Source organism: Antennarius striatus, chromosome 14, assembly GCF_040054535.1.
Source record: "Antennarius striatus isolate MH-2024 chromosome 14, ASM4005453v1, whole genome shotgun sequence".
Classification (NCBI taxonomy): Eukaryota; Metazoa; Chordata; class Actinopteri; order Lophiiformes; family Antennariidae; genus Antennarius; species Antennarius striatus.
In genome coordinates this window covers 18452675-18478161 of record NC_090789.1, presented here as the reverse complement: position 1 = coordinate 18478161, position 25487 = coordinate 18452675, and the positions used below count along the sequence as shown (strand labels likewise).

At 40.3% G+C, this 25487-nt stretch overlaps 1 protein-coding gene across 1 annotated transcript in view; it reads right to left on the bottom strand.

Moving 5' to 3' along the window:
• The window catches only part of LOC137607360 (retinoic acid receptor beta-like), a 34793-nt gene extending 14718 nt beyond the window's left edge, over positions 1-20075 (bottom strand). Inside the window, exons 1-3 of the mRNA XM_068333062.1 lie at positions 19934-20075; positions 14555-14715; positions 3388-3564 (exon numbers count right to left, since the gene is read on the bottom strand). Coding sequence (XP_068189163.1) covers positions 3388-3564; positions 14555-14715; positions 19934-20045 — 450 coding nt within the window. The 5' untranslated portion in view covers positions 20046-20075. The remainder of the gene's footprint in view (positions 1-3387; positions 3565-14554; positions 14716-19933) is intronic.
• Between the last annotated feature and the right edge of the window lie 5412 nt (positions 20076-25487).

Here is a 25487-nt window from a genome sequence, read left to right as displayed (position 1 = left end):
ACGAGCTGAGGATTCAATTTTCAAAAATATAATTCTGCCAAAAAGCACAAAAATGAATGTGGAAGAATTGATAGTTGTTTAAAATTGGTACAAATCCCAACATTCACAGAAGTGATGAAATAAATGAATAGAAAAGTAACACCCAACAATCCTGGTTCAGCAAAAACTGCATGACAGCGGTGAGGAAAAGCTGCCTCTTAAGAGTCACAATGCACAAAACAAATGCCAGAATCAATGGGGGCAGCCCTCTGCTTTAACGGTTTGGGGTGAGTGAATAGTAAATAAAGAGAGAGGAAGATGGGGGAATCGATCAGTAGCCAGAGAAAGATATCAAAGAGACAGAGAGAGATGGGAAGTTAGATAGAGATGAGGAGGATGGAGAGAGAGAAAATACGCAATGCCACGTGCGCCTACTGTAGTTCCCCTTCCTGCCACAACCTCCGCCGAGCAGCGTAACATTAACACCACATAGATTCATTTTCACGTCACGTCACAATAACTCAGCAAATCTCAGACTAAGTGAACAGTTTGCTCTGATGTCAGACTTCATGTCGTCTTTTCTTCTTTCCTGTTGGCGTCATCTGCAGTCTTTCTTTTCTCCACATCTCTGTGAAGTTCTGACAGGAAATGAACCCACAATGTATTTATGTTCATGGAGACGTTCACCAACATCAAGACTGAAGACAATTCAGGTCAGGTTGAAAGTTGGAGCAGCAATGAAGACTACCTGTAAGAACACTGTCACTACCTGCTGTTAGTTCATATTTTTTAAATTACTGACAGGGTTCTCCTCCTGTAGGAGGTCTAACCGTCTCGCCCATGGTGAGTATTGCTTGTTATGCTCTGTACCAATCTTATATCCCAGCATCTCGAGGATTACTGTTGCTGTACTGTGAATCAGCTTGTTGGTCTCAGCTATGTTACCTGTGGGGATGGTTCTTATCGCAGCATTCACATCTTCTAGAAGATCTTCTGAAGGTACTTGACAACACAGCTTCGGTATTTGTCGGAGGCTCCAGGTTTCCAGTTGGGTCATGATCTTCCTTCTCAGGTCAGCAGCTGTTGTATTGAGACCGTCTATAACTGTTGGGGTTTGGTACCAAATCTCGGATTGGGGGTGGTGGTGGTGAAATCATTGCACAGACCGCTGACCTGGCGTCCTGGCTCCCCCTTGCCGTAGCATTGTTGTAGTATTTCATCGATCTCTAGTTGTGACAGCAGTTTTCGGTTACGGATGTTGGAACACTGGGCTAACAGCTGTTTCTTTGTCAGCCTTGATTGTGGGTTTTGAAGCATTCATTGGTCCCACATCCACCCCATATATCCCCTCTCTCTGGGATTACTTGTGTAGTAGCATTCCAACAACTCCGTATTCTCTGCCATTGTCCATGTGTGTCTTGTTCCAGTAACCCATTTCTAATCAGACTGTCCTGGTTCCCTAGCAACTGACGCGGACCTTATTGACCTGGGCAATGTCCGAGTCGGTATGACTCTGTCATTATTGTGTTCGCTCATAGCTGAGGTAGGCTGGTATAGCATTAAGGGTCTTGCCTAAGGATCCTCACTGGATAGTGTTCACCCTGACCGGGATTCAAACCCACGGCCTCCTGCATTGACTTATGTCAACTGACTTGAACTGAGCAAAAGAACTCAATGTTTGTACAACTACGCAACATTTACAATATTGAGACAACCTCTATGATGTGGTCAAAGATCTGTATGGCATTAAATGATTGATTAACCATTAATAAATCTACAAGTTTCAATGTATAAATCAGCTTGTGGGAATCCAATGGCATCACACAGTAGCCATTTAAAAAAATACTAAAAAACTCCATCCCCATTCTTGTAGAAGAGACAATCACAATCGTCTTGTTTGTAGCTGTTTACCTGCCTTGCGGGTCATGGCCGAGTTAGAGCCTATACCATCTGGCTACAAGCAAAAGGTAGGATACACCCTGGATAAGACACCAAGTCATCGCAGGGCCACAGGAAAGACAAACAAACACACACGCACAGACTCACACTCACACATATGGAAAGTTTGGTGTGACCAGTTCACCTAAGCTGCGTGTTTTTGGAGGTGGGAAGAAGCCGGAGAACGAAAGAGAACCGATGCAGATATAATGAGAACATACAAAATCCACACAGAAAGGAATCAAACCCAGAACCTTCTTGCTGTGAGGTGACAGCACTACCCACTTTGCCTCCATGCTGCCCATACTATATAGTATATACAGTATTTTAATATATTATACAGTATATTAGCTTATGTCAGCATGGAGGAAACAGTTAGGATGGCAGTATGCAAAGCAGGTCCATTATAAATTCCCTCAAAAATATAACTTCTCAAATTGACTCTTTCATACAGATAATGGATATCAGAATAAATTATTTTTTAAGACGAATTACAAAAACCATGCTAACCAGTTTTATGTTCAACAAATAGACGGAAGATGTCACAAGATATCCAACATGTACTTTTGAATGAAACTTTACAGCTGCTGGTATTAAGAGTTAGGCTAGTCTGAAGAAAAGGTCACATATATCATCATTAATCTTTTTTTGTTTTTTGATGAAAAGAACACCACAAATTTCTGTAGAAGCCACATACCATTACATGTTTCATTGCCATAAAAAATATTAGTTTCCTAAAGAATATCTACGATGCATATGTAATGAGTCAAATGTATGATCAGTGGTTGATATGCTTGGTCAAATGTGCAACTTACCAAATAACACTATGTACTTTGGGATGGAACCTCTATAAGAAGCTACCTGCTAATTCATCTTTTTGAGATATTCAATGCTAACTCCTTGCAATGCTTCTTTGCCTCCTATTGAAATACTAATATCTTCACTTTAATTCAGAGTGGAGTTAACAGATAATCTTCCATGACACTAGTAACTTAATTCAACCTTTTATCAAAGTTTTACATCCCGCTTCAAAGCAGTGATGTATTGTAGTTGTGTGTGATCGTCCGTTCATCCGTTGGGTAGTCCACTAAATATCTTCGCAACCGTTGCAGATAGAAAGATGAAACAAAAAGCACATTACTCGGGCAGCAAAGGGGATGCAAATGACATGATGACCTTGACCTTGAAAAAGCTAGGTCAAGGTCAAATTTCAACTTTTGTACTCTCAGGAACTGGATAAGAAAGACGAGGGAAAATGCCAGTGTGAATATGACCGTAGATCAAAGCTAGTGAAAGTAGGTCAGAGCAGTAGCTTTGATCTTTGACCTATAAAAGTAGGTCAGGGTAAAATTTTGAATTCAGGAGTGTTGCTGTCTGTGACTGCCTTGGTTGTAGTTTGAGACCGAGATGCTTCACACTAATATTATCACTACTGGGAGATTCCTGTAGACCTGATCCCATTACACCTACCAGAATGTCCAGGCAAGCAGCTTTCAGGAGCGTGATCTGATCCGCGATGGTCAGCCCTGTGAAGCCAGGCACTCGTTTGGCAAATTCCACGATCTTGATAATGCACTTAGTGGCCAGCTCACTGAACTTGTCCCACAGGCCTAGGTCCAGCCTCACACGGTGGTCTGCACTCGAGTTCTGCAACACAAAAATACGCCAACAGAGAATAAGCTGCTAGGCTAGACTGCAGCTATATTTGTCATTGCACAGACTGCTGCTAATGATCTCCTCAGCGCATCCTCTTCATTCTTCTCTATATGTGCCAAACTTACATACAGTAAATAGGCTCCATAAGTCCTGAGCTCTCACAAACACTGGCAGGACACTTGTTGTGAATACGCTGAGCCGAGCAGGGCATCCAGTCCCTGCGTTAATGAGCGAAACAGTGTCAGTGGGATGCTTCGACAATGATGGGGTGCAAAAACAGACCTGTGACAGGTAGCGCTGAGTAGTTTGAAGCCAAAGGTGCCATTAAAACAGCAATACAGTCCAGTAGCTACACTAACACTGAAGGGGTGTGGGGATCGGTTGAAGCCAGGGAACAATGAAAACATAGCGGAAGATAGAAATGTGCAGGAAGAGGAAAAAGTGTAAGTGCTATAAGACACCAGGGAGAGGAAAGAAAGGGAGAAGATGACAGATGAAAGGGGGAGAAGTATCTGAGAGCAGACAGGCCTTGTAGGAGAGGGGAGGAAAGAGAAGCTTCAAATCTGGGTGTTTTGGTCATGAGAGGTGAGATAATAACGAAGGTGAGATTGGTGTGTCACTAATAGCTTTTGATGAAAACTCAACGAGGGGAATCTTTGTTTTTCTGTCTGAGGTTAATTCAAATGTATGGCTCCCTATTCCTCTGGTTGGGTTGAATTTCTAGCTCATGGACCACAGATTTGTTAACTTGTGAACATTTCTCATTTGCGTAAACCAGGAAAGCATCCGTCAAATTGTGACTATTTTTCCCACAAATTGTCTTAATCACAAAAATCACATAATTAATTTCTATTAAATTATCTAGACGCACATTGCGTGCCTTTTCTCTTTTGCCTTTGTAAATTACCTGAAGTGCATCTATTGTCTTTTGTTTACTGTGAAGTCAACTTGACTATCAATGGGCTTCTTTGGAGGATTTCTCAGTTTTTTTTCTTTTCTTTTTTTCTTCTTTTACTTAATTTTCTTTTACTTTATTTTATTTCATTTTATTTTCTTGTCTGCTGCTGAGGTTGTGAGGTTCTTTGGGGATTCAGAAGTGTGCTTTTGTTTTGTTTGTTAGATTCTTTTGACTGAGGATCAAACCAAATTCTTTATAATCACAATACTGAAATATAAAATACTAATTTTTTTTCAAATATTGCACTCAGTTTTGATATACGATTGATACACTAATTGGAGCTTATTTCGACGGAGCCTCTTTAAGCGAACACTAAACAAAGTTTTAAAACACACGAAACAGTCAGGAGAGAAAGGAAACACGGAAGAAAGAGAAGGCTATCAGAGCAGGAGATATTATGATGGACAGATTCAAAGAGAATGAGGAGCAGTTGGAGAATTGTTTGGGTGAAGCGAGGGGAGCGCGGTAGTGTGCAGGCTGATGGTGGAGACGGAGCGACTGATGATCATTTGTTTGTTTTCCGATAGTTTACATGTAATAGCCCATCTGTTCTTCATGGATGACTCTCCGCATGTAGCAAGGACAACCTCACAGTGAAGGAGGTGACACACACACACACACACACACACACACACACACACACACACACACACACACACACACACACACACACACACACACACACACACACACACACACACACACACACACACAGACATGCTGGATACAGTAAAAGCCAAGACAAGATTTGCCCTTTAAAACTTGAACATCTCTTTTCGTGTTAATATTTGGGACTTTACCATCACCTCAAGATGATCAAAGAACAACACATTATTTTGTTTGCATTTAAAATTTATTTTAACAATAAAATCAATTTAAAAAAAACACAATTCTGAAGCTTTGGTCCTAATTTTTTTTTTTTTTTTTGGTGATGACAGTGATTAGAGCTGCAGGCATTCATTCCCTGACTCATAGATTTTAATAGTCAAACTAATAATGCTGTCTGGGATTACATTCTAGATCTGGATCCGATGCTGCATAATACTGGAACATCATGAGTTATCCATGTCTGGATATTTTTATTTTGTTTAGTTATTTATTGTTTTTCATGATATTGCCAAAGAGTAATAAAAATATACAATATTATTTATAATATTATTATTATCTTGTATAATTGAAGACAGCTGAAAAATCACACCCACACCCACATATGTCATCAAATTTAATCACCTATTGGCACAAAATCCATCGCTGCACAGATGTTAATTAAGAAAGCATTGGAAACTTTTTCAGATATATTTGGGATAGAAGGCAGACAAATAACACAATGTGGGTAGTATAGCAAATAAATTCCTCCAACTTTCATTGCTTATTAAAAACATGTTGCTTCTGTAAGAAGCTGGTATGAAAGGATTGTTTCAGGTATCAGAGACAGACGTTCAGAGGGACATTCAGCTCGCAGCAGGTTTAAAGGTCCACTATCTCTTACTAACTATTCATAAATGCCCCTGAAGTCCCACAATACACCTTTGAAGTTTCTGGCCCCAAACACCATTCAGATCATGTATTACTAAAGGGAGTCTGTTGACAGACAGCGGTGATGATGGACGTACTGAATAATACTCCTCATCTGAGCCGTTATCTTTGATCATCTAGTATCTGGACTTGTACCAAACCACATGATATTTTACCTGCCAAACAATTTGTCTGCTGAATAAAACACTGAAATACTCCTTAGATAGAAGTGTTAGACTGCTAAAATCTAGAAATACTGCTTCAATTAACCACAATAACTTAATCCACATTAAATGTGTGCCCAGACAAATTCCGGACAGGAGAATTAAATCTGGTCTTTTGAATATTAGATCATTATCATCGAAGGCTCTTTTAGTCAATGATCTAATAATTGATCACAGTATTGATATTTTTAGATGAATACGTTAGCCTTAACGAAGCTTCTCCTCCCAGCCACATCAACAGTCACATAGCGCGTGATAGTGGACGAGGAGGTGGCGTGGAGCCGTTCACAACTCTAAATTAGCAATTAACCCAAAACCTGAGTCTAGCTACAGTAGTTTTGAGAGCCTTAGCATGAATGTGCTGCAGTCCTCAAATAAACTAACTGATTCTATTGAATTTGTAATTGAATATCGTCCTCCTGGACCATATTCGTCTTTTTTTTGGATAGAATTTTCTGAATTTCTATCTAATTTGGCCGCTACCAAAGATAAGGTTATAGTAATAGGGGATTTCAATGTTCATGTCGACAGTGTGAACGATAGTTTCTGCACTGGGTTCACGTCTATGCTAGATTCTCTAGGCTTCTCACAGTTGGTGGATGGTCCTACCCATAAACACCATCACACCCTCCATCTTATTCTTACCCACGGTGTAGATATAGGGCACTTGACTATTTTCCCACAAAACGACTTCTTTTGACTTTGCCCTAATTAACAATAACCCCTAGAATAAAACCATCTTGATCAGATCAGTCACTGATTCAGTAATAACTAGATTTAAAGAAAAAATCCCCTCAGCCTTAGAGTCAGTATGCTCCCCTGACCCCTATTCTCGTACGAGCCAGAATATTGAATTTCTCACATACAGTATGGCTAACATCCTAAAGACAAGTCTAGATGACATAGCCCCGTTGAAAAGAAAAATTAAAAACAGGAAAGGTCAGCGCCGTGGTTTAACTCGTCAGTCCTCGACCTTAAACAGTGCCCCCCCCCCCCAGGCTGGAGGGAATCTGGCGATTGACAAAAACTGACCTAGCCTATTCAACCTGGAAAGACAGCTTCACCTCATATAAGAAGGCTCTCGGTAGAAGTAGAAATACTTCCTACTCTACTTTAATAGAGGAAAATAAAAACCACCCTCGGTGTCTTTTCACCACTGTAGCCAGGCTGACTAAGAAACACAACAGTATGGAGCCTACCAGTCCTTTAAATCTGGAATGTGATGACTTTCTTAGATTTTTCCAAAGCAAAATTACAAATCTTACAGATGAGATCCATCATGTATTGCCAAACAAGTTAGCAGAGGAATCGACTAATTCTGGCGATACCCTGGAGTGTTTTCAGCAAATGGAACTCTCCGATTTAAATTCCCTAATTTCCTCTATTAAACCCCCCACCTGTCTACCAGACAAAATTCAAAGTACGCTCCTCAAAGAGGTTTTACCATTAATAAATAAACCTGTACTATCCATAATTAATCAATCCTTAAAAATAGGTTATGTACCGAAATCTTTCAAAGTAGCTGTGATCAAGCCCCTCCTTAAGAAACCAAACCTAGATGCTGGCATCCTCTCAAATTACAGGTTGATCTCTAACCTGCCATTCCTATCTAAGATCCTAGAGAACGTAGTAGCCAAACAGCTAAATGACTACCTGTTAGAGAACAATCTGTTAGAGGATTTTCAGTCAGGTTTTAGGACAAACTACAGTACGGAGACTGCACTGCTAAAAGTCACAGATGACCTTTTAACAGCGTCAGATAAAGGTCTTCTGTCTGTTCTAGTCTTGTCAGACCTGAGTGCAGCATTCGATACTGTTGACCATAATATTCTTTTAAGGAGATTGGAAGAGGAGGTTGGGATAAAAACTCAGCTCTAGACTGGTTTAGGTCATATCTATCCGACCGATGTCAGTTTGTCTATGTCAAAAATAAATCTTCAGCTCGAGGGACTCTCACCTGTGGAGTACCTCAAGGATCCGTTCTGGGGCCTATTCTGTTTAATCTGTATATGTTACCATTGGGCAATATTATAAGGAAACATAACATTATTTTTCATTGTTATGCTGATGATACTCAAATATATTTATCAATGAAAACAAATAAATCTGATCAGCTAATTAAATTGTAAACCTGCCTCAGGGATATTAAATCCTTCTCCACAATTTCTTAATGTTGAACAGTAACAACACTGAAGTCATTATTATTGGGCCGAAGCATCTTAGAGATGATTTCTCTAACATTGCTTAGGTAGCATTGCTCTGTCCTCCACCAATGAAGTCTGGAACTTGGGAGTGATTTTTGATCAAGATCTGTCCTTTGATTCTCATATCAAGTCTGTATCCCGGACAGCCTTCTTTCACTGGAGAAATATTGTTAAAGTTAGAAATTTCTAATCCTTTGAAGATGCAGAAAAAATCATTCATGCCTTTGTTACTTCTAGATTGGATTACTGCAATTCCTTATTATGGGCTGTTCTAGCTCCTCTATTAGGACTCTACAGTTAGTTCAGAATGCAGCTGCCCGCTGACTGACTGAACTGGGAGGAGAGAACACATCTGTCCTGTCCTAGCGTCACTTCATTGGCTCCAGATTAATTATAGAATACAATTCAAAGTCCTCATGATCACATATAAAGCTCTCCACTGTAAGGCTCCGTCTTACATTGAAGATCTTATTGAAGTGTATCACCCACCCAGAGCCCTTCGATCAGAGGATGCAGGATTTCTAGTGACCCGTCGGGTTTTTAAGAGTAGAACAGGAGGCAGAAGCTTCAGCTATCTGACCTCTTTACTCTGGAACGATCTCCCAGCCTCGGTCCGAGGGGCAGACACTCTCAGCTTATTTAAGAGTAGACTAAAAACCCTCCTCTTTGATAGAGCTTACAATTGAAATAACAAAAACCCCACTAGATATGCTGCTATAGGCCTAGGCTGCTGAGGGTATTTTTCTACGTCTCTCCCGTTAAAGGGAGATAATCTGGAGCTTCTGTCACTTCTTTCTTTATCTTTCTATGCTTTTAGAATTTATTATTACTGTCAAATTACACTCTCTGTCTGCACGATACTGCCGCCGTCTTTGTGCCTCTGTTCCACAGGTGGAGAACGCGGATGGAAGACAGGATATCCAAATGCCTGGAAATCCCGCCCCCAATTCAGCGACAGCGCACTGTGGACATTAAACTCAAACTGGCCTATCTGCCACTCTCTCTCTCCCTCCGTCTCTTTTACTTGACCTATCTCTGTCCCCAGTGTATTTCTCTTTCCCAACCAACAGGTCAAGGCAGATGACCGCCCTCCAGAGCCTGGGTCCTGCCCAGAGTTTCTTCCTCAATGAGGGAGTTTTTCCCTGCCACCGTCACTTATGCTTGCTCTGGAGGGCATTGCTGGCTTTCTATCTGTAAAGCGCTTTGAAATGTCTTCAGATGTGATTAAACGCTATAAAAATAAAAGTTGATTGATTGATTGATTGATTGATTGATTGATTGATTGATTGATTGATCCTTATCTCCTCTGTCTGTATCTGACTCCTATTCTCTTGGTCTTGCATAACCAGTTGTGACTAAAGAGGAGCTTTAACAGCCTACTGAACATCATTCCGACCAAAGCTCCACTCGAACCCGGATCAAGAAAATCCCTTTATGCGATCTAGTCATCTCCAACTCATTCCTTTTCCATGGTCTTAATCACTTTTATGCTTGTTTTAACATCAGTAGCTACACTGTTATGCACTGCCATTAAGTCATGACCAACCACTGACATTACCCATCAGACTTTGAGTGGAGTCGACAATGGGAACACTGAAGGATCTGATGGGATCCCTGGGTAGGTGTTCAGGTCGTGTGCAGTGCAGCTAGCTGAGGTCGTCACACATGTTGTTATCACATGTCTCAAAACAACAACCAGCGTATCTGTTCCAAAATATCCCACTGCACCCAGCCTGGATGCCTTCTGCCTTGTGGCGCTCACACCCATCATCACAAAATGAAGACTGTCTCAACAAAAAAAGGCACCATGTCAGTATATAGTTGATATGTATGCACAATTCAGAATAATATATATGAAAAAAATTTAAAGTTATACTCTCTACAAACTCTGTCCAGCTAACAAATAACACACAGGCTACAGATACAGCACCCATTTACTTAATACTACTGCATCAGCTTCTGATGGACACCAGTCAAGTTATATAGCAGCAGTTTGAACAACTTTCAACTCTTCTGAAACAAAACAACAGAAGTCACATGACTACTGCTTACTAGCCATATCCTGCTGGTTTTCACCAGTTTCAGACTGGAAAAAAAACAAAAATTTGCCCAAACGTACCTCAAAGTTAGCCAGGTTTCCCAGTCCAACACCACTAAAGATGCGGAAGACTGAGACTGAGAGAGTCTCTGACCAACTAATATGACACCCTTTACTATATATGTAATATATGGGGCATGTTTGGCTTAGCTGGTAGAGTATGCACCCCAAATGTTGAGGTTAATAAGTCAGTCTTCTGTCTGCTGGCACAGGTTCAATTCAACCCAGAGCCCCTTGCGTCTTGACAGTCCTTTATTCTGCATTCCTTTCCTGTCACCTCTTGGCTATCCCATTAATTTATTGGCTAAAAATGGCAGGAAAAACTACTAATGACAAAATAATAATCAGAATTTACTCAATAAGTTGGAAAGCATCAAAATCAAACCCATCTCTAGGAGCTGCGAGAGGGCTCCAGCAACCCACTGAAGTGACCGTGGACAGAGCTGGATTGTCCCTGTGCTCCACAGCACACCAATCCCTCTGCAGTCGTCACTATGAGGCAGTTAGCGCCATGACTGCTGGAACTGTCATGAGCAAACAATGTATTGTGTGGCCACCTGAGAGAGAGAGAAATAAAGAACAGCAGAGAGAGAGATCACTAAATATGATCTGGGGTTAAGTGAGAGGCGCATTAAAGCCGTGCTTAAATCACAGGCAACGAGCTGGAGTCCACACAACGGCACTACGGACACACATTCCACTGATTGACGTCCGTTTTTGATGGGAAGGAGAGGTTGAAGAGAGTGTGTGGGACGGAAAGAGAGAACGTGTTGTTTACACAACACACACACATGTCGGCGGGTGGAGGTGGGCTGATATTAAAGCAACCTATCATTCTCTTCCCTCTGGGTGGGAGGAAGGAAATAGCGGGAGCCGAGGAGGGAGTACGGTGAGATAATTTGCGGTTTGACTTATTTTTTTTAAATCGCTCTCTTGTAATATCAATCATTTACACCAGTCTCGTAATTCAATAGATCCTAACAAGGAAGTTGGTGGGGGGAATCCTGATTTAATTTAAGGACATTTATCCAAGTTGCAACATTAGAATAGAGCTAACACCCTAGAAATAGCTCGTGTGAACACATGCAGACAGAGAAAAGCTGTAAAAGAAGCCGGAACCTGTGATGAATAGGACAAAATATAACGTGTCTAATATCTCCAGACTGACTTGTATACCGTTCAGCGGAAGCAGCCTTCGCCTGCAGCCAGCGGACGCCGCCAAGCGCTAATGTTTTATTTTGTCTTTGAAAACCGCCCGTCTCGTTTTTCATCACCATCACTGTCAATGAAGCGTTATTCATTGTCTATCTCAGCCCCCCCCCCCTCTCGCTCATACAGCTATCTCTGCTAACCCAGCAATGAACTCCTAAATCACTGCAGACTAGGATTTGAATATTTTCACCACATAATTGGAGCTTTAACCTAATCTGGAGGAAAGCGGAAGCCTCTTTCCTGTTTCTGACGAGGAGTGCTCAAAAGGCACATCAGGATTCAATCGCTGGTAATAATGAGGAACTTCTCACAGTCTGCGAGCAAGTATAATTAACACTAATCCAGATTAAGGCTTTTACCGAGGCCCGACTGCCACTCCAACAAACAACAGCAACACTGGCTTTGAATCGCAGTCGGGGAGTTTTTTCTGTTCCGTCCCACTCTGTGGATTTTACCTCAATGCAGATGGTTTATTTCAGCACTAAACAGTGAGTGTATCATGGGAGTGGGAATGGGATGAGGGTGGAGTACAGAGGTGTTAGAAAGATTAGAAGCTTTGGCTTCCGAATGAAAGGGAGAGTTATGGAGATGGAAGCTTTCTGCACACTGAACCACCGGCAGCAGCAGCACACAACTACACAAAGTGGAAAACTAAATTTGTTCCGTTTTAGCATCTCTCAACATCAACACATTCACCATAAACCCCCCCCCCCAAAATGACATTACTGCACGTTACAGCTGCTATCATGTTTGTTTGTCGTACGACAATAAAACATGATTGACAGGTATTACGAGACTTCCAAACACACACTCCCGATCTCGATCGTCTTCCCACGTAAGACTGTTTGTGAAGCGGCGGTGTCAGTCACAGCCCCCCCCCCCCGCTGTCTCTAATCTATATGTAAGTTTGCTTAAAAAAAACACTTTAAAAAGCTGCCTGCACAACGCTGCCATGGCTGCATGCCAATCAAGGTGCAGGATTCTCTGCTTTGTTATCCAGCTATCAACCATCCTCCAGCTTCATCCATTCATCTGTCAGAAAACTCAAGGACTTGCAGCATAACGTACTCGCTCTGGAGGATTTTGAGACATTTATGTGACCTACAGCTTTTTGCACCGAGTCATGACAAGTGCAGAACCGTCCCTCAGGGGTAAGAGGAGCTCGCTGTCACTCAGTTGAGGTATCTGTCTTTCATAGGGTCAGCTGCTTTGAGGCTGGACAAGCAAAGGGGGCTGAAACTGACAGAACGTCCCTTCAAGGTCTCGAATGGAATAGCAGGTCTTTGCTATCTGGCCTTTCATGGGTTGTGAAGTTTGGTGCATTTAATGGGGCTCATGTGCAACGCAGAACTCTCAAACGTGATCATGAGCGAGGGGAATAAAGCCCTCATAACTGTACCAGCCGTTCTGGATAACTAGTTACGTCCCGCTTCAAAGCGGTGATGTGTTGTGATTGTCAGTGTTTGTATGTTTGTCCGTCCGTCCGTTCATTTGTCCACCAAATATCTTCACAACCGTTGCAGATAGTGAGATGAAACAAAAAGCACATTACTCAGGCAGCACAGGGGATGACAATGAGATGATGACCTTGACCTTGAGAAAACTAGGTCAAAATCAAATTTCAACTTTTGTACACTCAGGAAACGGATGAGATAGAAAGACAAGGGAGAAGATCAGTATCAGTGAGACCATAGATCAAAGCTAGTACTTTGATCTACAGTATCAAAGCACTAGCTTTGATCTACGGTAGCTTTGATCTGACCTATACAAGTAAGTCAGGGTAAAATTTTGAAAGACGAAGAAGAAGGCCAGTGTAAGTGAGACCGTAGATCAAAGCTAGTGCTTTGATGTATGCCAGTAGGTCAGAGCACTAGCTTTGATCTATGACCTATGCCAGTAGGTCAGAGCACTAGCTTTGATCTATGACCTATGCAAGTAAGTCAGGGTCAAATTTTGAAAGACGAGGGAGAAGGCCAGTGTAAGTGAGACCGTAGATCAAAGCTAGTGCTTTGATGTATGCCAGTAGGTCACAGCACTAGCTTGGATCTATGACCTATGCCAGTAGGTCAGGGTAAAATTTTTAATTCAGGGTTGTCGTGGGATGTTGCAGTCTGTGACTGCCTTGGTTCTTGTTTGGTACTGTTGCACTCCAGCATGTGAACCTGAACACCACCTTCATACGTGTTTTTGATTTACTTCAGCTAATCATGAGGCACTTCAGATTTGTCCCATTTATTCCCCTTTCAGACATGTCCAGAACTGGAAGCTGACGTTTGCCTCATCCAGACTGATGACCAGATTGCCTGACAAGGATTTCCCTGATGAGGGTTTGAGGTTAGCAGCTGGAATCTTTCTTTACTTTCTCCTCTTGCTGCAGCCATACATAAAAACTGGGGTAAACAAACACTGCGTCTCTCTCACATCCATCTCAGCCAGAAGTCATGATGTGTTAACTCTACCATGCTATTATGATTCATGACTTTTATTGGATTTCCATCATAGTTAAAGACCAATCAATATCCACTGAGAGTAATATTGTTGGTGAAGCTTTGCCCCACCAGTGGGTCGTGTACAGAGCTCTCAAGCTGCCTTACAGAGGATTTAGAGTACAGTAACAGAGATTGATTATCATTGTGAGCTCTGCACTAACAGCCAGTTTGCAAGACCAGATCAAACTAGTGTACAGTTCTATTGAGCACAGTCGAAACTGATTTTTATGGTCTGTTTACTGTACAGACTTGTAGAAAGCGTATTTTTTCACAGCGCTCACCGTGGTGTATTTGCCAAGCTGGCAGAGGGAGGGGAAGGTTTCTTGATGTGCCTTGCGAATCTTTTCAATGATGGTCTCCAGCTCTGTTGTGAGCTCGTAGCTCTCTGCCAGTTCTGGCTTTGGGCTCTCCTTCTTCTTCTTGTTACGATCATTTCGAACAGCTGAAGAACAAAAGATTTGGATTAGCACCAAAAACGCTGCACATGTATGATTCAATCAGCAAAGAAAAAAAGCAAAGTACGACTTAAGAAACAATAGGATTTTACTACGAGCATGTCTGTGTTTCCATTTAAGACACGCTGAAAGGTATAAGCAGAGGGTTGGTAGTTTGTAGTTTCATACTGAAGGAGGGTCTGTCAGCATTGTGGGAGATCTGCAGTGTAAGATCTGGGTACACATTTGAGACACTTTAAGGTATTTTTCTTGAGCATACCAAATACCAAAATATGACATGTCATTGGATCTACTGCATTTCTCAAAAGTTGTAGAGAACTTTGGAAAGGGTTCAATAAACAAAATGTATTATTATTATTAGTAGTAGTATTAGTAGTAGTAGTAGTAGAAGTAGCAGTATTAATATTATTGTGCTGTACTGCTATCCAGCCTGCATTTCTAACTCAATTTCAGAGAAAAAGTTGTTTTTCACTTGATATCACAATAGATAACTTCACAAAATCTATTTATTGTTTAGTTTTTGTTGCATCTCGTTTCTCTGAGCAGTAGAAGGTTTCCAGTTCAACACCGTGACACATTTCACCATTATCTTTATCTCACTTCAGGAAAAACCCTGGTTGGTTGGAATTCATGGCTGCGATCACACAGTAGTATCAACGGGGAAACATCCCCACCTCCTCCAACACTGGGTAGTTTCAATACATTCGTCTAATCTGTCAGGTGACAAAAGTGTTACTGATGGCTTCATTCTATTCTGCTGACTGATTGTCATGGGGTCTTCTGAAACATTCTTTCTCTGGCCATTCACCTAAGACCTTTTTGGGTGACCCCACCAGGAGTACAAGACCCCCGACAGCATAGCTCTCAGGATCCTTAGTGCACACAAATCTCTCAACAACGATAAAGTGATGGTTCCGCGGAGAGGATAATATAATATAATATAATATAATATAATATAATATAATATAATATAATATAATATAATATAATATAATATAATATAATATAATATAATATAATATAACAAAATAAATATAATATAACAAATGTAATATATAAGTATGCATACACACATCTTGCTCTGAAACTTCCCACTTAAAAGTAATAAAGTACACAATAATAAAATATAATTCTAAAATATAATAATATACTAAAATAAAATAAATAATACAGCAGAAAAAAAGTCAGGCCATGAAAGTCTGTCGACACACAACTCAGTAAAATCACTTTTAAACACTTTTCCCCATTACAGTAGGATGGTGCAGTGTAATGGTATTGGTGGTGGTGGTGGTGGTGGTGGTGGGGGGGGCGATCCACGTTGTGCTAAGTGTGGGACATGTGTGGGTGTCTCATTTGTCAGAGTGTGGTGACAAACTGGGTTGTGGTCCACACAGCTGGAAGACACTTGATATGATTTAAGAATACAGTCAAGTGGTGAATGCATCCCCATCCACCCGGGGCAATCAATTACCACCGCACTGCAAATTACTGCTAGGATGAGCAGATCCATCCTAATGATGCATCAGACAAGAGGCCGTGAAAAGATATTACTTTTTAATACCCACAGAAGGAGGGAATCCATGCAGCATAATGTACAGCCTGTGATCACTTCTGACTTCCACATGAACAGACTCTGCAGTGGTGAGTTTGTCTCAGGATCTGTCTGCGTTCACAATTGTTCCACTGGAAATCAGGGTGTTTCAGGTCTTCGTCAGATAATTTAAAAAAAAGATCCATGCAGTTTATGTTTCGTATTAGATCCATGGGTTTGAAAGGTGCTAAAATGGGTTGCGTTTTATTTCTGGAGACAAATCCATTTTACAGGACAAGTGTCGGCATTTTTACTTAGACTGACAGAAGTTGTCCAATGTCAGATTTTCCAATGCACATAAATGCAGCTTTATAATTATCTTTTATAATTATGATTATATATTACACCCAAAATGTAATTAACCAACGCTTTAGCAAATGCAGGAGATGCTTAATATGAAGGTTAAATGTTCTCAAAGTATGAGTTACATCTAAATTCAAACGCACAGCAACAGAAAAATATAAGCTGTTCAACTACATAGGCGACACGGTCTATCTCTATCGTCTTTAAACGATAAGAATCACCTCACAAATCATTCGATTTCAATCCCCAAATAAAACCTAAGACGTGTCACACCTCTAAGGAGGAGGGAGTGTTTCTGAAGGTCTCCCCAAGAGACCAGGGGGTGAAGGGTCATTTAAGGAAGTTCACAACGATTCTCATCATCACTCATATCCACTTCCACAACACTTCAAATACATAATACTTCAAGTAGTCAATGAGTCACTGAACAGTGCCCCACCCTGTGTCTTGGTGCTTGACTTGATTGTTTTTTTCATCGTTTCTGCGCTGCTCTGTTCTGTAGCTCTGCGACAACAGACATGGGCGACAGCGAAGCGGCCGGCCGGCCATCTGTGGACCGCCAGGCTCTGCAGTGTCTCTCTGAGCAAACAGACGCACTGGTAAATAAACACTATCTATCTGGAGGCTGGGCTGTTTGCCACAACACTTAACATGGCAGCGCCCTAACACTCACCAGGTGGGTGTCAAGCAACAATGATCATTTTTTTCACCTCTGTCGGAGCTTTGAGTTGAAGATAACGGTCCCGATGGGACGAGGAGAGAGGCGTGATCAGATGGGAAACTTGCCTCGTAAAAATCTGACCTGGGAGGTGAAGGGGGATAATATAGAAATATAATACAGAATATACTGCATAATATACAAATATGCAGTTTAGAGGTGATAAAACTGTCTCATGATGATCTCATTTCTATATCATACGGTTTTCAACACAGGTTGGACTTAAAAAAAACTAATCATAGACTCATATTTAGAGATCACATTTGAGCAAATAATGTATTATAATGATATATAATATAAATAATTTAAGTCTGTCATATTAACATGTCCGAAAAAAATAAACTAAATAAATAAAAGAAAACGAAAATTAAAATTAAAATTAAAATTAAAATTAAAATTAAAATTAAAATTAAAATTAATAAATAAATAAAATGTAAAGAGAAACTCTATGACTCTGACATTGAAATACCAGGCTGAAAACATTTCACACCAGTAATCTGTAATCTCAGTATTTGGGCAGATTGAGGATTGGACATAACTCTAAATCTAAATTTAAAACTCGACCTCTAATAGACAGGTTTGACAAAATCCATTTCTAGTTTTTTAGCCTTCCTTCCACTCTCTCTAAAACAGTTTCCCAGTTCTTTTCCATTATAGTTGGTCTGTGGTATACTACAGTACTTGTTGGTAAAACAATGTCCAGTTGGCACGGACACTCTCAACATGATGTTCAGAGCAGAAGTCTGAGAAACACATCCCTCTCATCCAGGAACATGTAAAAAATAGGTGAAATTTGCCTTTTCTCATCAATTTGCCCTGTGGGAGGTTTAGCCAAAGGATATTACAACATAATCATTTCCATGACTCCTCTGCTGAGGTGTGAAACAGCAGAAGAGAAAGGAATGGTCCCCCCTTGGGGCATGAATTTGGACTTGAGCTATAAATGCTGATGCAATCAAAGGATGCCAACAACCTGTGAAATGCTAATAATTCCTCTGGATGACAATGGAGCAGAGGGAATCTGAGGTCACTGATACCACAGTCACTGAGTTTCACAATCAGATGGTCCTGACCACTACAGGCAGCATGCAGCAGATGGAGTAATGGTCAGATCACCTATAACAATTGTTCTACCACTAGTTCTATTGCCAGCACTGGGAATTAATGGGATCATTAAGGTTCCTAGGCTGCAGTTGTTTGAATGTGTCAATGAACAACGTAATCGTCTTAGTGCAGGACCAAAAAAAAGTGTGGAGGCTCCTTACCATTCAAGTAGGAATATCACACACACACACACGCACACACGCACACACACACACACACACACACACACACACACACAAGTGATGATCGTGTAAGCCAACTCCTGGATCACTATGTTTATATGGGCCAATATAGGAGCTGTATTTGTATGCATTGTGTGTGTGCATACAAACAGGCATCCATTCATGGAAACACATGTTACACACTGCTACCAGAGGTCAAACACACATTCTATTACAATTAAAGTAGCAACGTGTGACTCAATATCCGAATGAAATAGAGTGTGTAATGTACTGGAAGTAAATTAGAATATTATAATTTACATTTGCACCTAATTAGCATTTAATATCCAATTATCTCCTCACAATCTATTTCTGGACACACTTGTCATTCAAAATTTGCAGTATAATTGAAAACCATAAAGTGATTTTGACCGGTCACTGCTGGAAAAATACAGACTACAGATTATAAACCTCTTTTCAACACTATGTGAGTGCTAGAAATGACTAAGATTCATAGGAAATTCAAAATATGACATGAATTATTTTATTCCACTGGAGTAGAAACATTTGTGTACTCAAAGAGATCCGGTGAATTATCATGAAGTAAATGAATCATTTACCCTAAAAGAAAAGGACCAAGATTGTACACCCATCGCAGATGAGACGGCAATAACACTCTTATCTTACATACTTTTTTTTTTTATAGCATAAAAAGGGTGTAAATAAGTGCAATAACTGTCTTTTCAATCAATCTCATTCTGTGACCTTAGGGTTTCTGGAGACTTGGCAAAACATGTTCCAAATTCATTCATTCATCCATTTTCCTAACACGCTTCATCCGCAAATTTAGTTTGGGTTGCGTAAAGGAATGTTAGAATAAATTGATGGATATGATATTTTTTCTGGATTTTACTTTTGGGTTATGTTGTGAATTCCATTTTCTTTATTTCTACAGTGGTTAAATGGAATCGCAAATTCAGAGATTAGACGTGTTTTTCCTGACTTGTAGCTGTTTTATGAAGATTTTAGAAGTTAGTCCACTTCAGCCGTCTGAATTTAAGGTATTTTAACTTTTGTTTTGTTGTCCTGTCAACACCAGCTTATTGTGGGGACCAATACATCAATTCTTCTAATTTAAAGTCAAATTTATTTTAATAAGCAATTGTACTAACTCCAAAAAGCAGCTTGTTTTAGGTGTTAGCACGATTACTTATTGAAATAAATTTGACTTAAATTATATTTTAATTGATGTAATCTGTGGCCAAAATTCTACTTTTATCCCCGATAATACACAAAATCAGAGCATGCATACTGAAGAGCGTACTCACACTCTTTGGACATTCCCACTCCAAAGCACTTCTGCAGGCGGCAGTACTGGCAGCGGTTCCTCGTCACTTTGTTGATGATGCAGTTCTTGTCCCGGTGACACGTGTACACCATGTTTTTCTGGATGCTTCGGCGGAAAAAACCCTGAGGAGAGAGCACACAGAGTGTGAGGTGGGTCATGAAAACAAGATATTCCCCTTATTTTGGTATTTTCTACAATATCAATACAGCTTTCATCATGACAGTCTGTTAACAGAGAGGTAGAGGTTTCATCTTCTCATTGCCCTTTTAGCAAAACAGTTGATATGTTCCTGCTGGGAGCTCTGAGGAGGTTCAAATGTTAGATTTACTTTGAGAAGCAGGCTACTAGTGGGACACAGAATGAAGAACCTCAGGGTATCAAAGAGTTAATCTGTTAGTTTAGTGCAGATAAATAACCGAGCTCTTTGCTAGAGCTGCTAGCTGGAAGCACCATGTTTGAAAATGACAAAGTGGCATTGATAATAAAAAGACCAAAATCACTTTTCTCTTAAAATGCACTTCTGTTTGGAACTTATTTATACTTCTGAGTAAATGCGTAAAGGAATATAAGGATCATAGCAATTTAAGGCTTTTCTGGTTCGAACAAGTCTTAATTCTTTAAGAAGGGGAAAAAAAACTCCAGGAATGAAGCTGTGATAATCACATTTTCTACACGGGTTAAAAAGGACTCAAACAGAAAAGTAAATATCCTTGAATTTCACTTGTGGTTGTAATTTATTCTGCAAGCATAATAAATTAAACTTTTTATCATGTGCATACCACTGGGTCCTCTCGGTCCCATAGGTCACATGGTACCCCATATCCCAAATTAATATTAACATTACAAAGGCGTAATGAGCAACAGCAGAAAGAAGCAACATCAAACTAGAAACCCAAAATCAAAAGTCTATTCAGTTTAGTACCAATAACAGAATGTTAGAGTGAAATTCTTTCATTTTAAGACCTCTGTCTTCCAGAAGAACCACAGACACTCCAATGATGTTATGAAACAACTCCCAATTTATCAGAAGTTCATTATCTATTTGCTCCAACTATTTTAAATTACTTTTTAAAAAAATAATTTCTGAAATAACACAATTAAATCTTTGTATATATTTCATAACTCATTTACATTTATTAAAATGATTATCAACAATAACCATTTTATGACTTGGCCTTCTGATTTGAGTGCGTGATTTGTCTTCACCTGTTCAGCAGCTCTCCTGCACCTCACAGGAATGATTGGTGCTCATGTAGCCAACAGGAGGCGCTGATAAGATTCGGACACTGTGGATGTAGAGGGTCTACTAACCAACGACAGCGAACCAGGGCTCAATGTTAATTAGCAATCCATTAAGTGCTGACAAATGTGACGTTTAGAGGATATAGAGAACACACTTTATTACACGTTTGGCCTAAAGCGCATCCATGAATAATTAATAAACTAAACTGTCTAATGTCTTTTTACCAGGATTATGAACCAGTAACACACAGTTTAGATGAACCTGAACACACGCTTTGCATCAAAAAACATAAAGCGCTTACTTTTAGTTGGAAAGTAAATCTCAAAAGGCACTTTCTTTGTAGAGTGTTAATATGCAATTTGACATATATATATATATATATATATATACACACACACACACACACAGTATATATATACAGTATATATATCTACAGTATATATATATACAGTATATATATATATACAGTGATACTTCTACTTCCGAATGTCTCTAGATACAAAATTTTCTACTTACGAAACGCCTCAACAGGAAACTATTGCCTCTAGTTACGAAATAAATTTTGAGTTACGAAAGGTAAAAATACAGTATGTGCTGATACTCGCAGCTCCCACAGGTTCCTGAACGCAACATTCTCATAGCTGCTCTGCCATTGGCTATTACCTTGCATCCTGGCATCCCATTGGCTAAGAGGGACCTCTGTGTGTAGCTAGATAGGTGTCTATGCAGCGTCCTTGTCATTCGGCCCTCGACCCATGAGGTGTTCTGATAGTTTTACGTAAATATATTAACTTTTAGAGTATTCACTATGGACCCCAAGAAAGTGATGGAGAAAAGAGGAAAAGAAAGGAAGAAGAAAAGAGTTTTTTTGTGGGTACAAACAAAGCAAGAGATCATAGAAAAGCGTGAAAAAGGGATGCGTTTGGTTGATCTCTCCAAAGAATATGGCCGTAATGCATCTACAATCACCACGTTATTAAAACAAAAGGAAGTTTAAGGAGTTTAAGGCGTTGCGTGGGTGGTTGGAGAAGTTCAGAAGGAGGACTGGAATTCACTCTGTTGTTCATGGTGGGGCAAGAGGGCATGAACCAAAGAGGGCAAAAAACAATGAGGGCAGCAGTTAAAAGGTAAATGACCATCATTATTATTCTTTACTCTATTCTTTGTTTTTTACATTATGCACAACTCTCATTTATTGTGTAATAATCTAATCTTAACATGTATTTGTTACATGTTTTGATGCATTTTTATACTTAATAAAACATTTATGTCAGAATTTTTGTGGGCTTGGAACGGATCAGGGCATTTGCATGGAAAATGCGTCTCTATTTACGTAATTTTGTACTCATGAAATTTCTTCCAGCACCAATTAATTTCGTAACTCGAGGTACCACTTTGTATATATACTGTATATATATATATATACAGTATATATAAAAATTTTTAATATGACATATATGAAGTTTTTGTATATTGATCACATTGCTTACTATAAAGTTCTATGAACTATATCTCCTTGCAGCAGAAAAACCAGTCTGAGCTATGGAAACGATTCATCATGTTGCAGACAGTACTTTTCAATATGGCGCCCCCCCCATCAAATATCTGCACATGGCCAGCGCTGTGTGTGTGTGTGTGTGTGTGCACACACTCTAAGTTCTTGTGGCCGTTAGGCTTGCATTATAACAAAATGATTTTCCGGATCCCTCTTCATCTAATACCAGAGTTAACCGTGTGGCGTGACACTTCACATACAAGGCCACACGCTTGAAGGAGAGCAGTAATGAAGACAATGTGGGCCGTCCTTGTGAGCGGGAACCACAAGCTGAGGCGAGCTGAACTGCGTTTGATGCTGAGCGACGCGTCAGACGCTGATGAGCATCTATAGGAAGGAAGCATCTTCAATGACTATTTTCATCTTGATATTAATTTGCCATCGCTCTGGGGTCTCCTCAATGATCGTCCATCATGCAGGCCTTTTTTTTTTTTGGATGTGTTTGCAGGCGTTTTTTTTTTTTTTTTTGCCCGAGGAGCTTTGTTCAGTGTAAGGGGGAGTAAAAATTCCATTTACCATGACTGCTTGTGACGGATGGTGCCTCGCCTTTTCATTAGTGAAGCAGGATGCATGATGGGTAACAGATTAGATCACAGGACCGAAACGACTGACTCTGTAGCCCATCTCGCCTCGGCCTCGAGCATCAGTCAAACTTTAGACCGCACCTCCGGTAGGATAGACGCTCACCCAGAGAGCCGACGGTGTCTCGGTCTCGATGACACGTGACTGGTCCGAGGTCACCCCCCCCTCGGTCGGTATTATTCATTTTATTAATAGAGGCTTTTATCCTGGCTGATGTAAGTCAAGTGTGTTCATAGATATTACCTGTGGGGGCTGATGGATGACAATGGAAGTGGCCTATGTCACCATCCGCTGCCATATAAGTGTGTTCAGGTTGGGTGCAGAGCCCAAGGCTACCCAGATACTTATGTCATTCAAAGAGGAGAGCATGCAGGTCACTTAGCCTTGGAAATCTGAGTGTGTTAAGTGGTGAACGGTGTGCTGGACGGTGCAGATGGAAACTGCGGATAGATTTGCGTTTGTAGCTATTTGAGGAAGGTTTGTTAACAGTTCAAGGCCTGAGATGCAAAGGTCTCCATTTAAACTTTAAGCACATCAAGGATGGATATACTATGTATTCATAAATTTGCAGTATGCACAAATGAAGGAGACGATATCTTTTGCTTTGTATAATATGTGAAATGTTCCATTAGCTGATTTGTTTCCACTCCCAAGTATTATTTTCTCCTTAACACTTACAATTTTAAACTATTTTAGTCGTTCTGATTTCTTAAAACTAATACCTCAGCATCACGTAGCAGCAGAAACACCATGTTTTTTCTTTGTCCTGTTTGTTTGTTACTTAGTGAAGAAATATCTTAAAAGATTCTGATAAAACGCTCCAGAAAGGAAGAGATGATGGAAGAGGACTGGGATGCAAAACATGTTTCTAGAAAGACATGAGAATGACTCTGTGTGTGTGTGTGTGTGTGTGTGTGTGTGTGTGTGTGTGTGTGTGTGTGTGTGTGTGTGTGTGTGTGAACCAGGCTGTTTGTGTATCCCTGTGGATCTCCAGTGGTTTGGGAGCAGCAGCAGTGAACAGATGCCACGACTCGGAGCATTTCATCTCCCCCAGCCCCCCCGGGGGTGGGGGGGTGGGGGGTAACACCAGCGTCTGACAGCACCACTCACACAAGCATCACAGCTGCTCTTTTATTTGGACTCTTTTTCTTTAATTCTCCTTTTTTCTGCTCATCGGTCTCTTCTCCCCCTCTCTCCTGCCCCCCTCTGCTCTTCCCATTCATCTCTGTTACCACAGGACGGAGACTGGGGGCTACTCTCATATTTGCTAACGTATGTCTCGCAGGTTTGCTTATTTGAAGCTAATAAATGTGCAACCAAAGGAGACCCTTGAGCTGAGTGTTGTACCAAAGGTAGGGGCTGCTGGTGGGCTACATAGATGAGAGGAGCAGAGGTTGTGGCTCTGGCGACATGGAGAGAATCAGACCTCCAAAATCAGGATGCAGAGAACAGAGTTTAAACTCCTTTACTCTGCCTACAGTCTGATTATATTTAATATTATTATAAAGCTGCTGAATGGTTCATGAGCAAAGACAATTTTTTTGTCAACATTGACTGAGTTCCAACCTGTCATTGCTTCATTATGTATGTCAACTATAGATAATAAAAACCAAAGATGATAAGACACTCAGAATTACTAAATATCATTTTGTGACACATTTAGTGAATACATTTACACCAATTATTCAAATCTAACTGGGAAATACATCTCTCTGTATAAAACATATTTGTTCAACATGCCACAAACTACACAATTCATTATAACTACTGCTATGTCTTTATCAATAACAGATGCCATTGAATGACTACATTTTGGAACACACACCTCTAACTTTACTGCCTGGATACATTCTTTCAGTACTCTACACACCATCTCTCAATAGAATGACACAAGATGTTCAAAGTTTATGGGCCAAGACCAGGGGACAAAAAAAAAAGAAAATCAAATCTGTCGGGAGCTGCAAAAAATAATAAGCCTTATATGAAGGCAACACAGGCTGTGAGTATATATTAGAGATATTACCCTGCTGTCAAAATGTAGGGTAAAAATACGTAATGAGCTTCATGAGTAAATGTTTACTTTCCCTGCAGTGCATCCAGGAAAGAATGACACCACATGACTACTCTGTTTTACTATATGTGGTGCTTTAACCT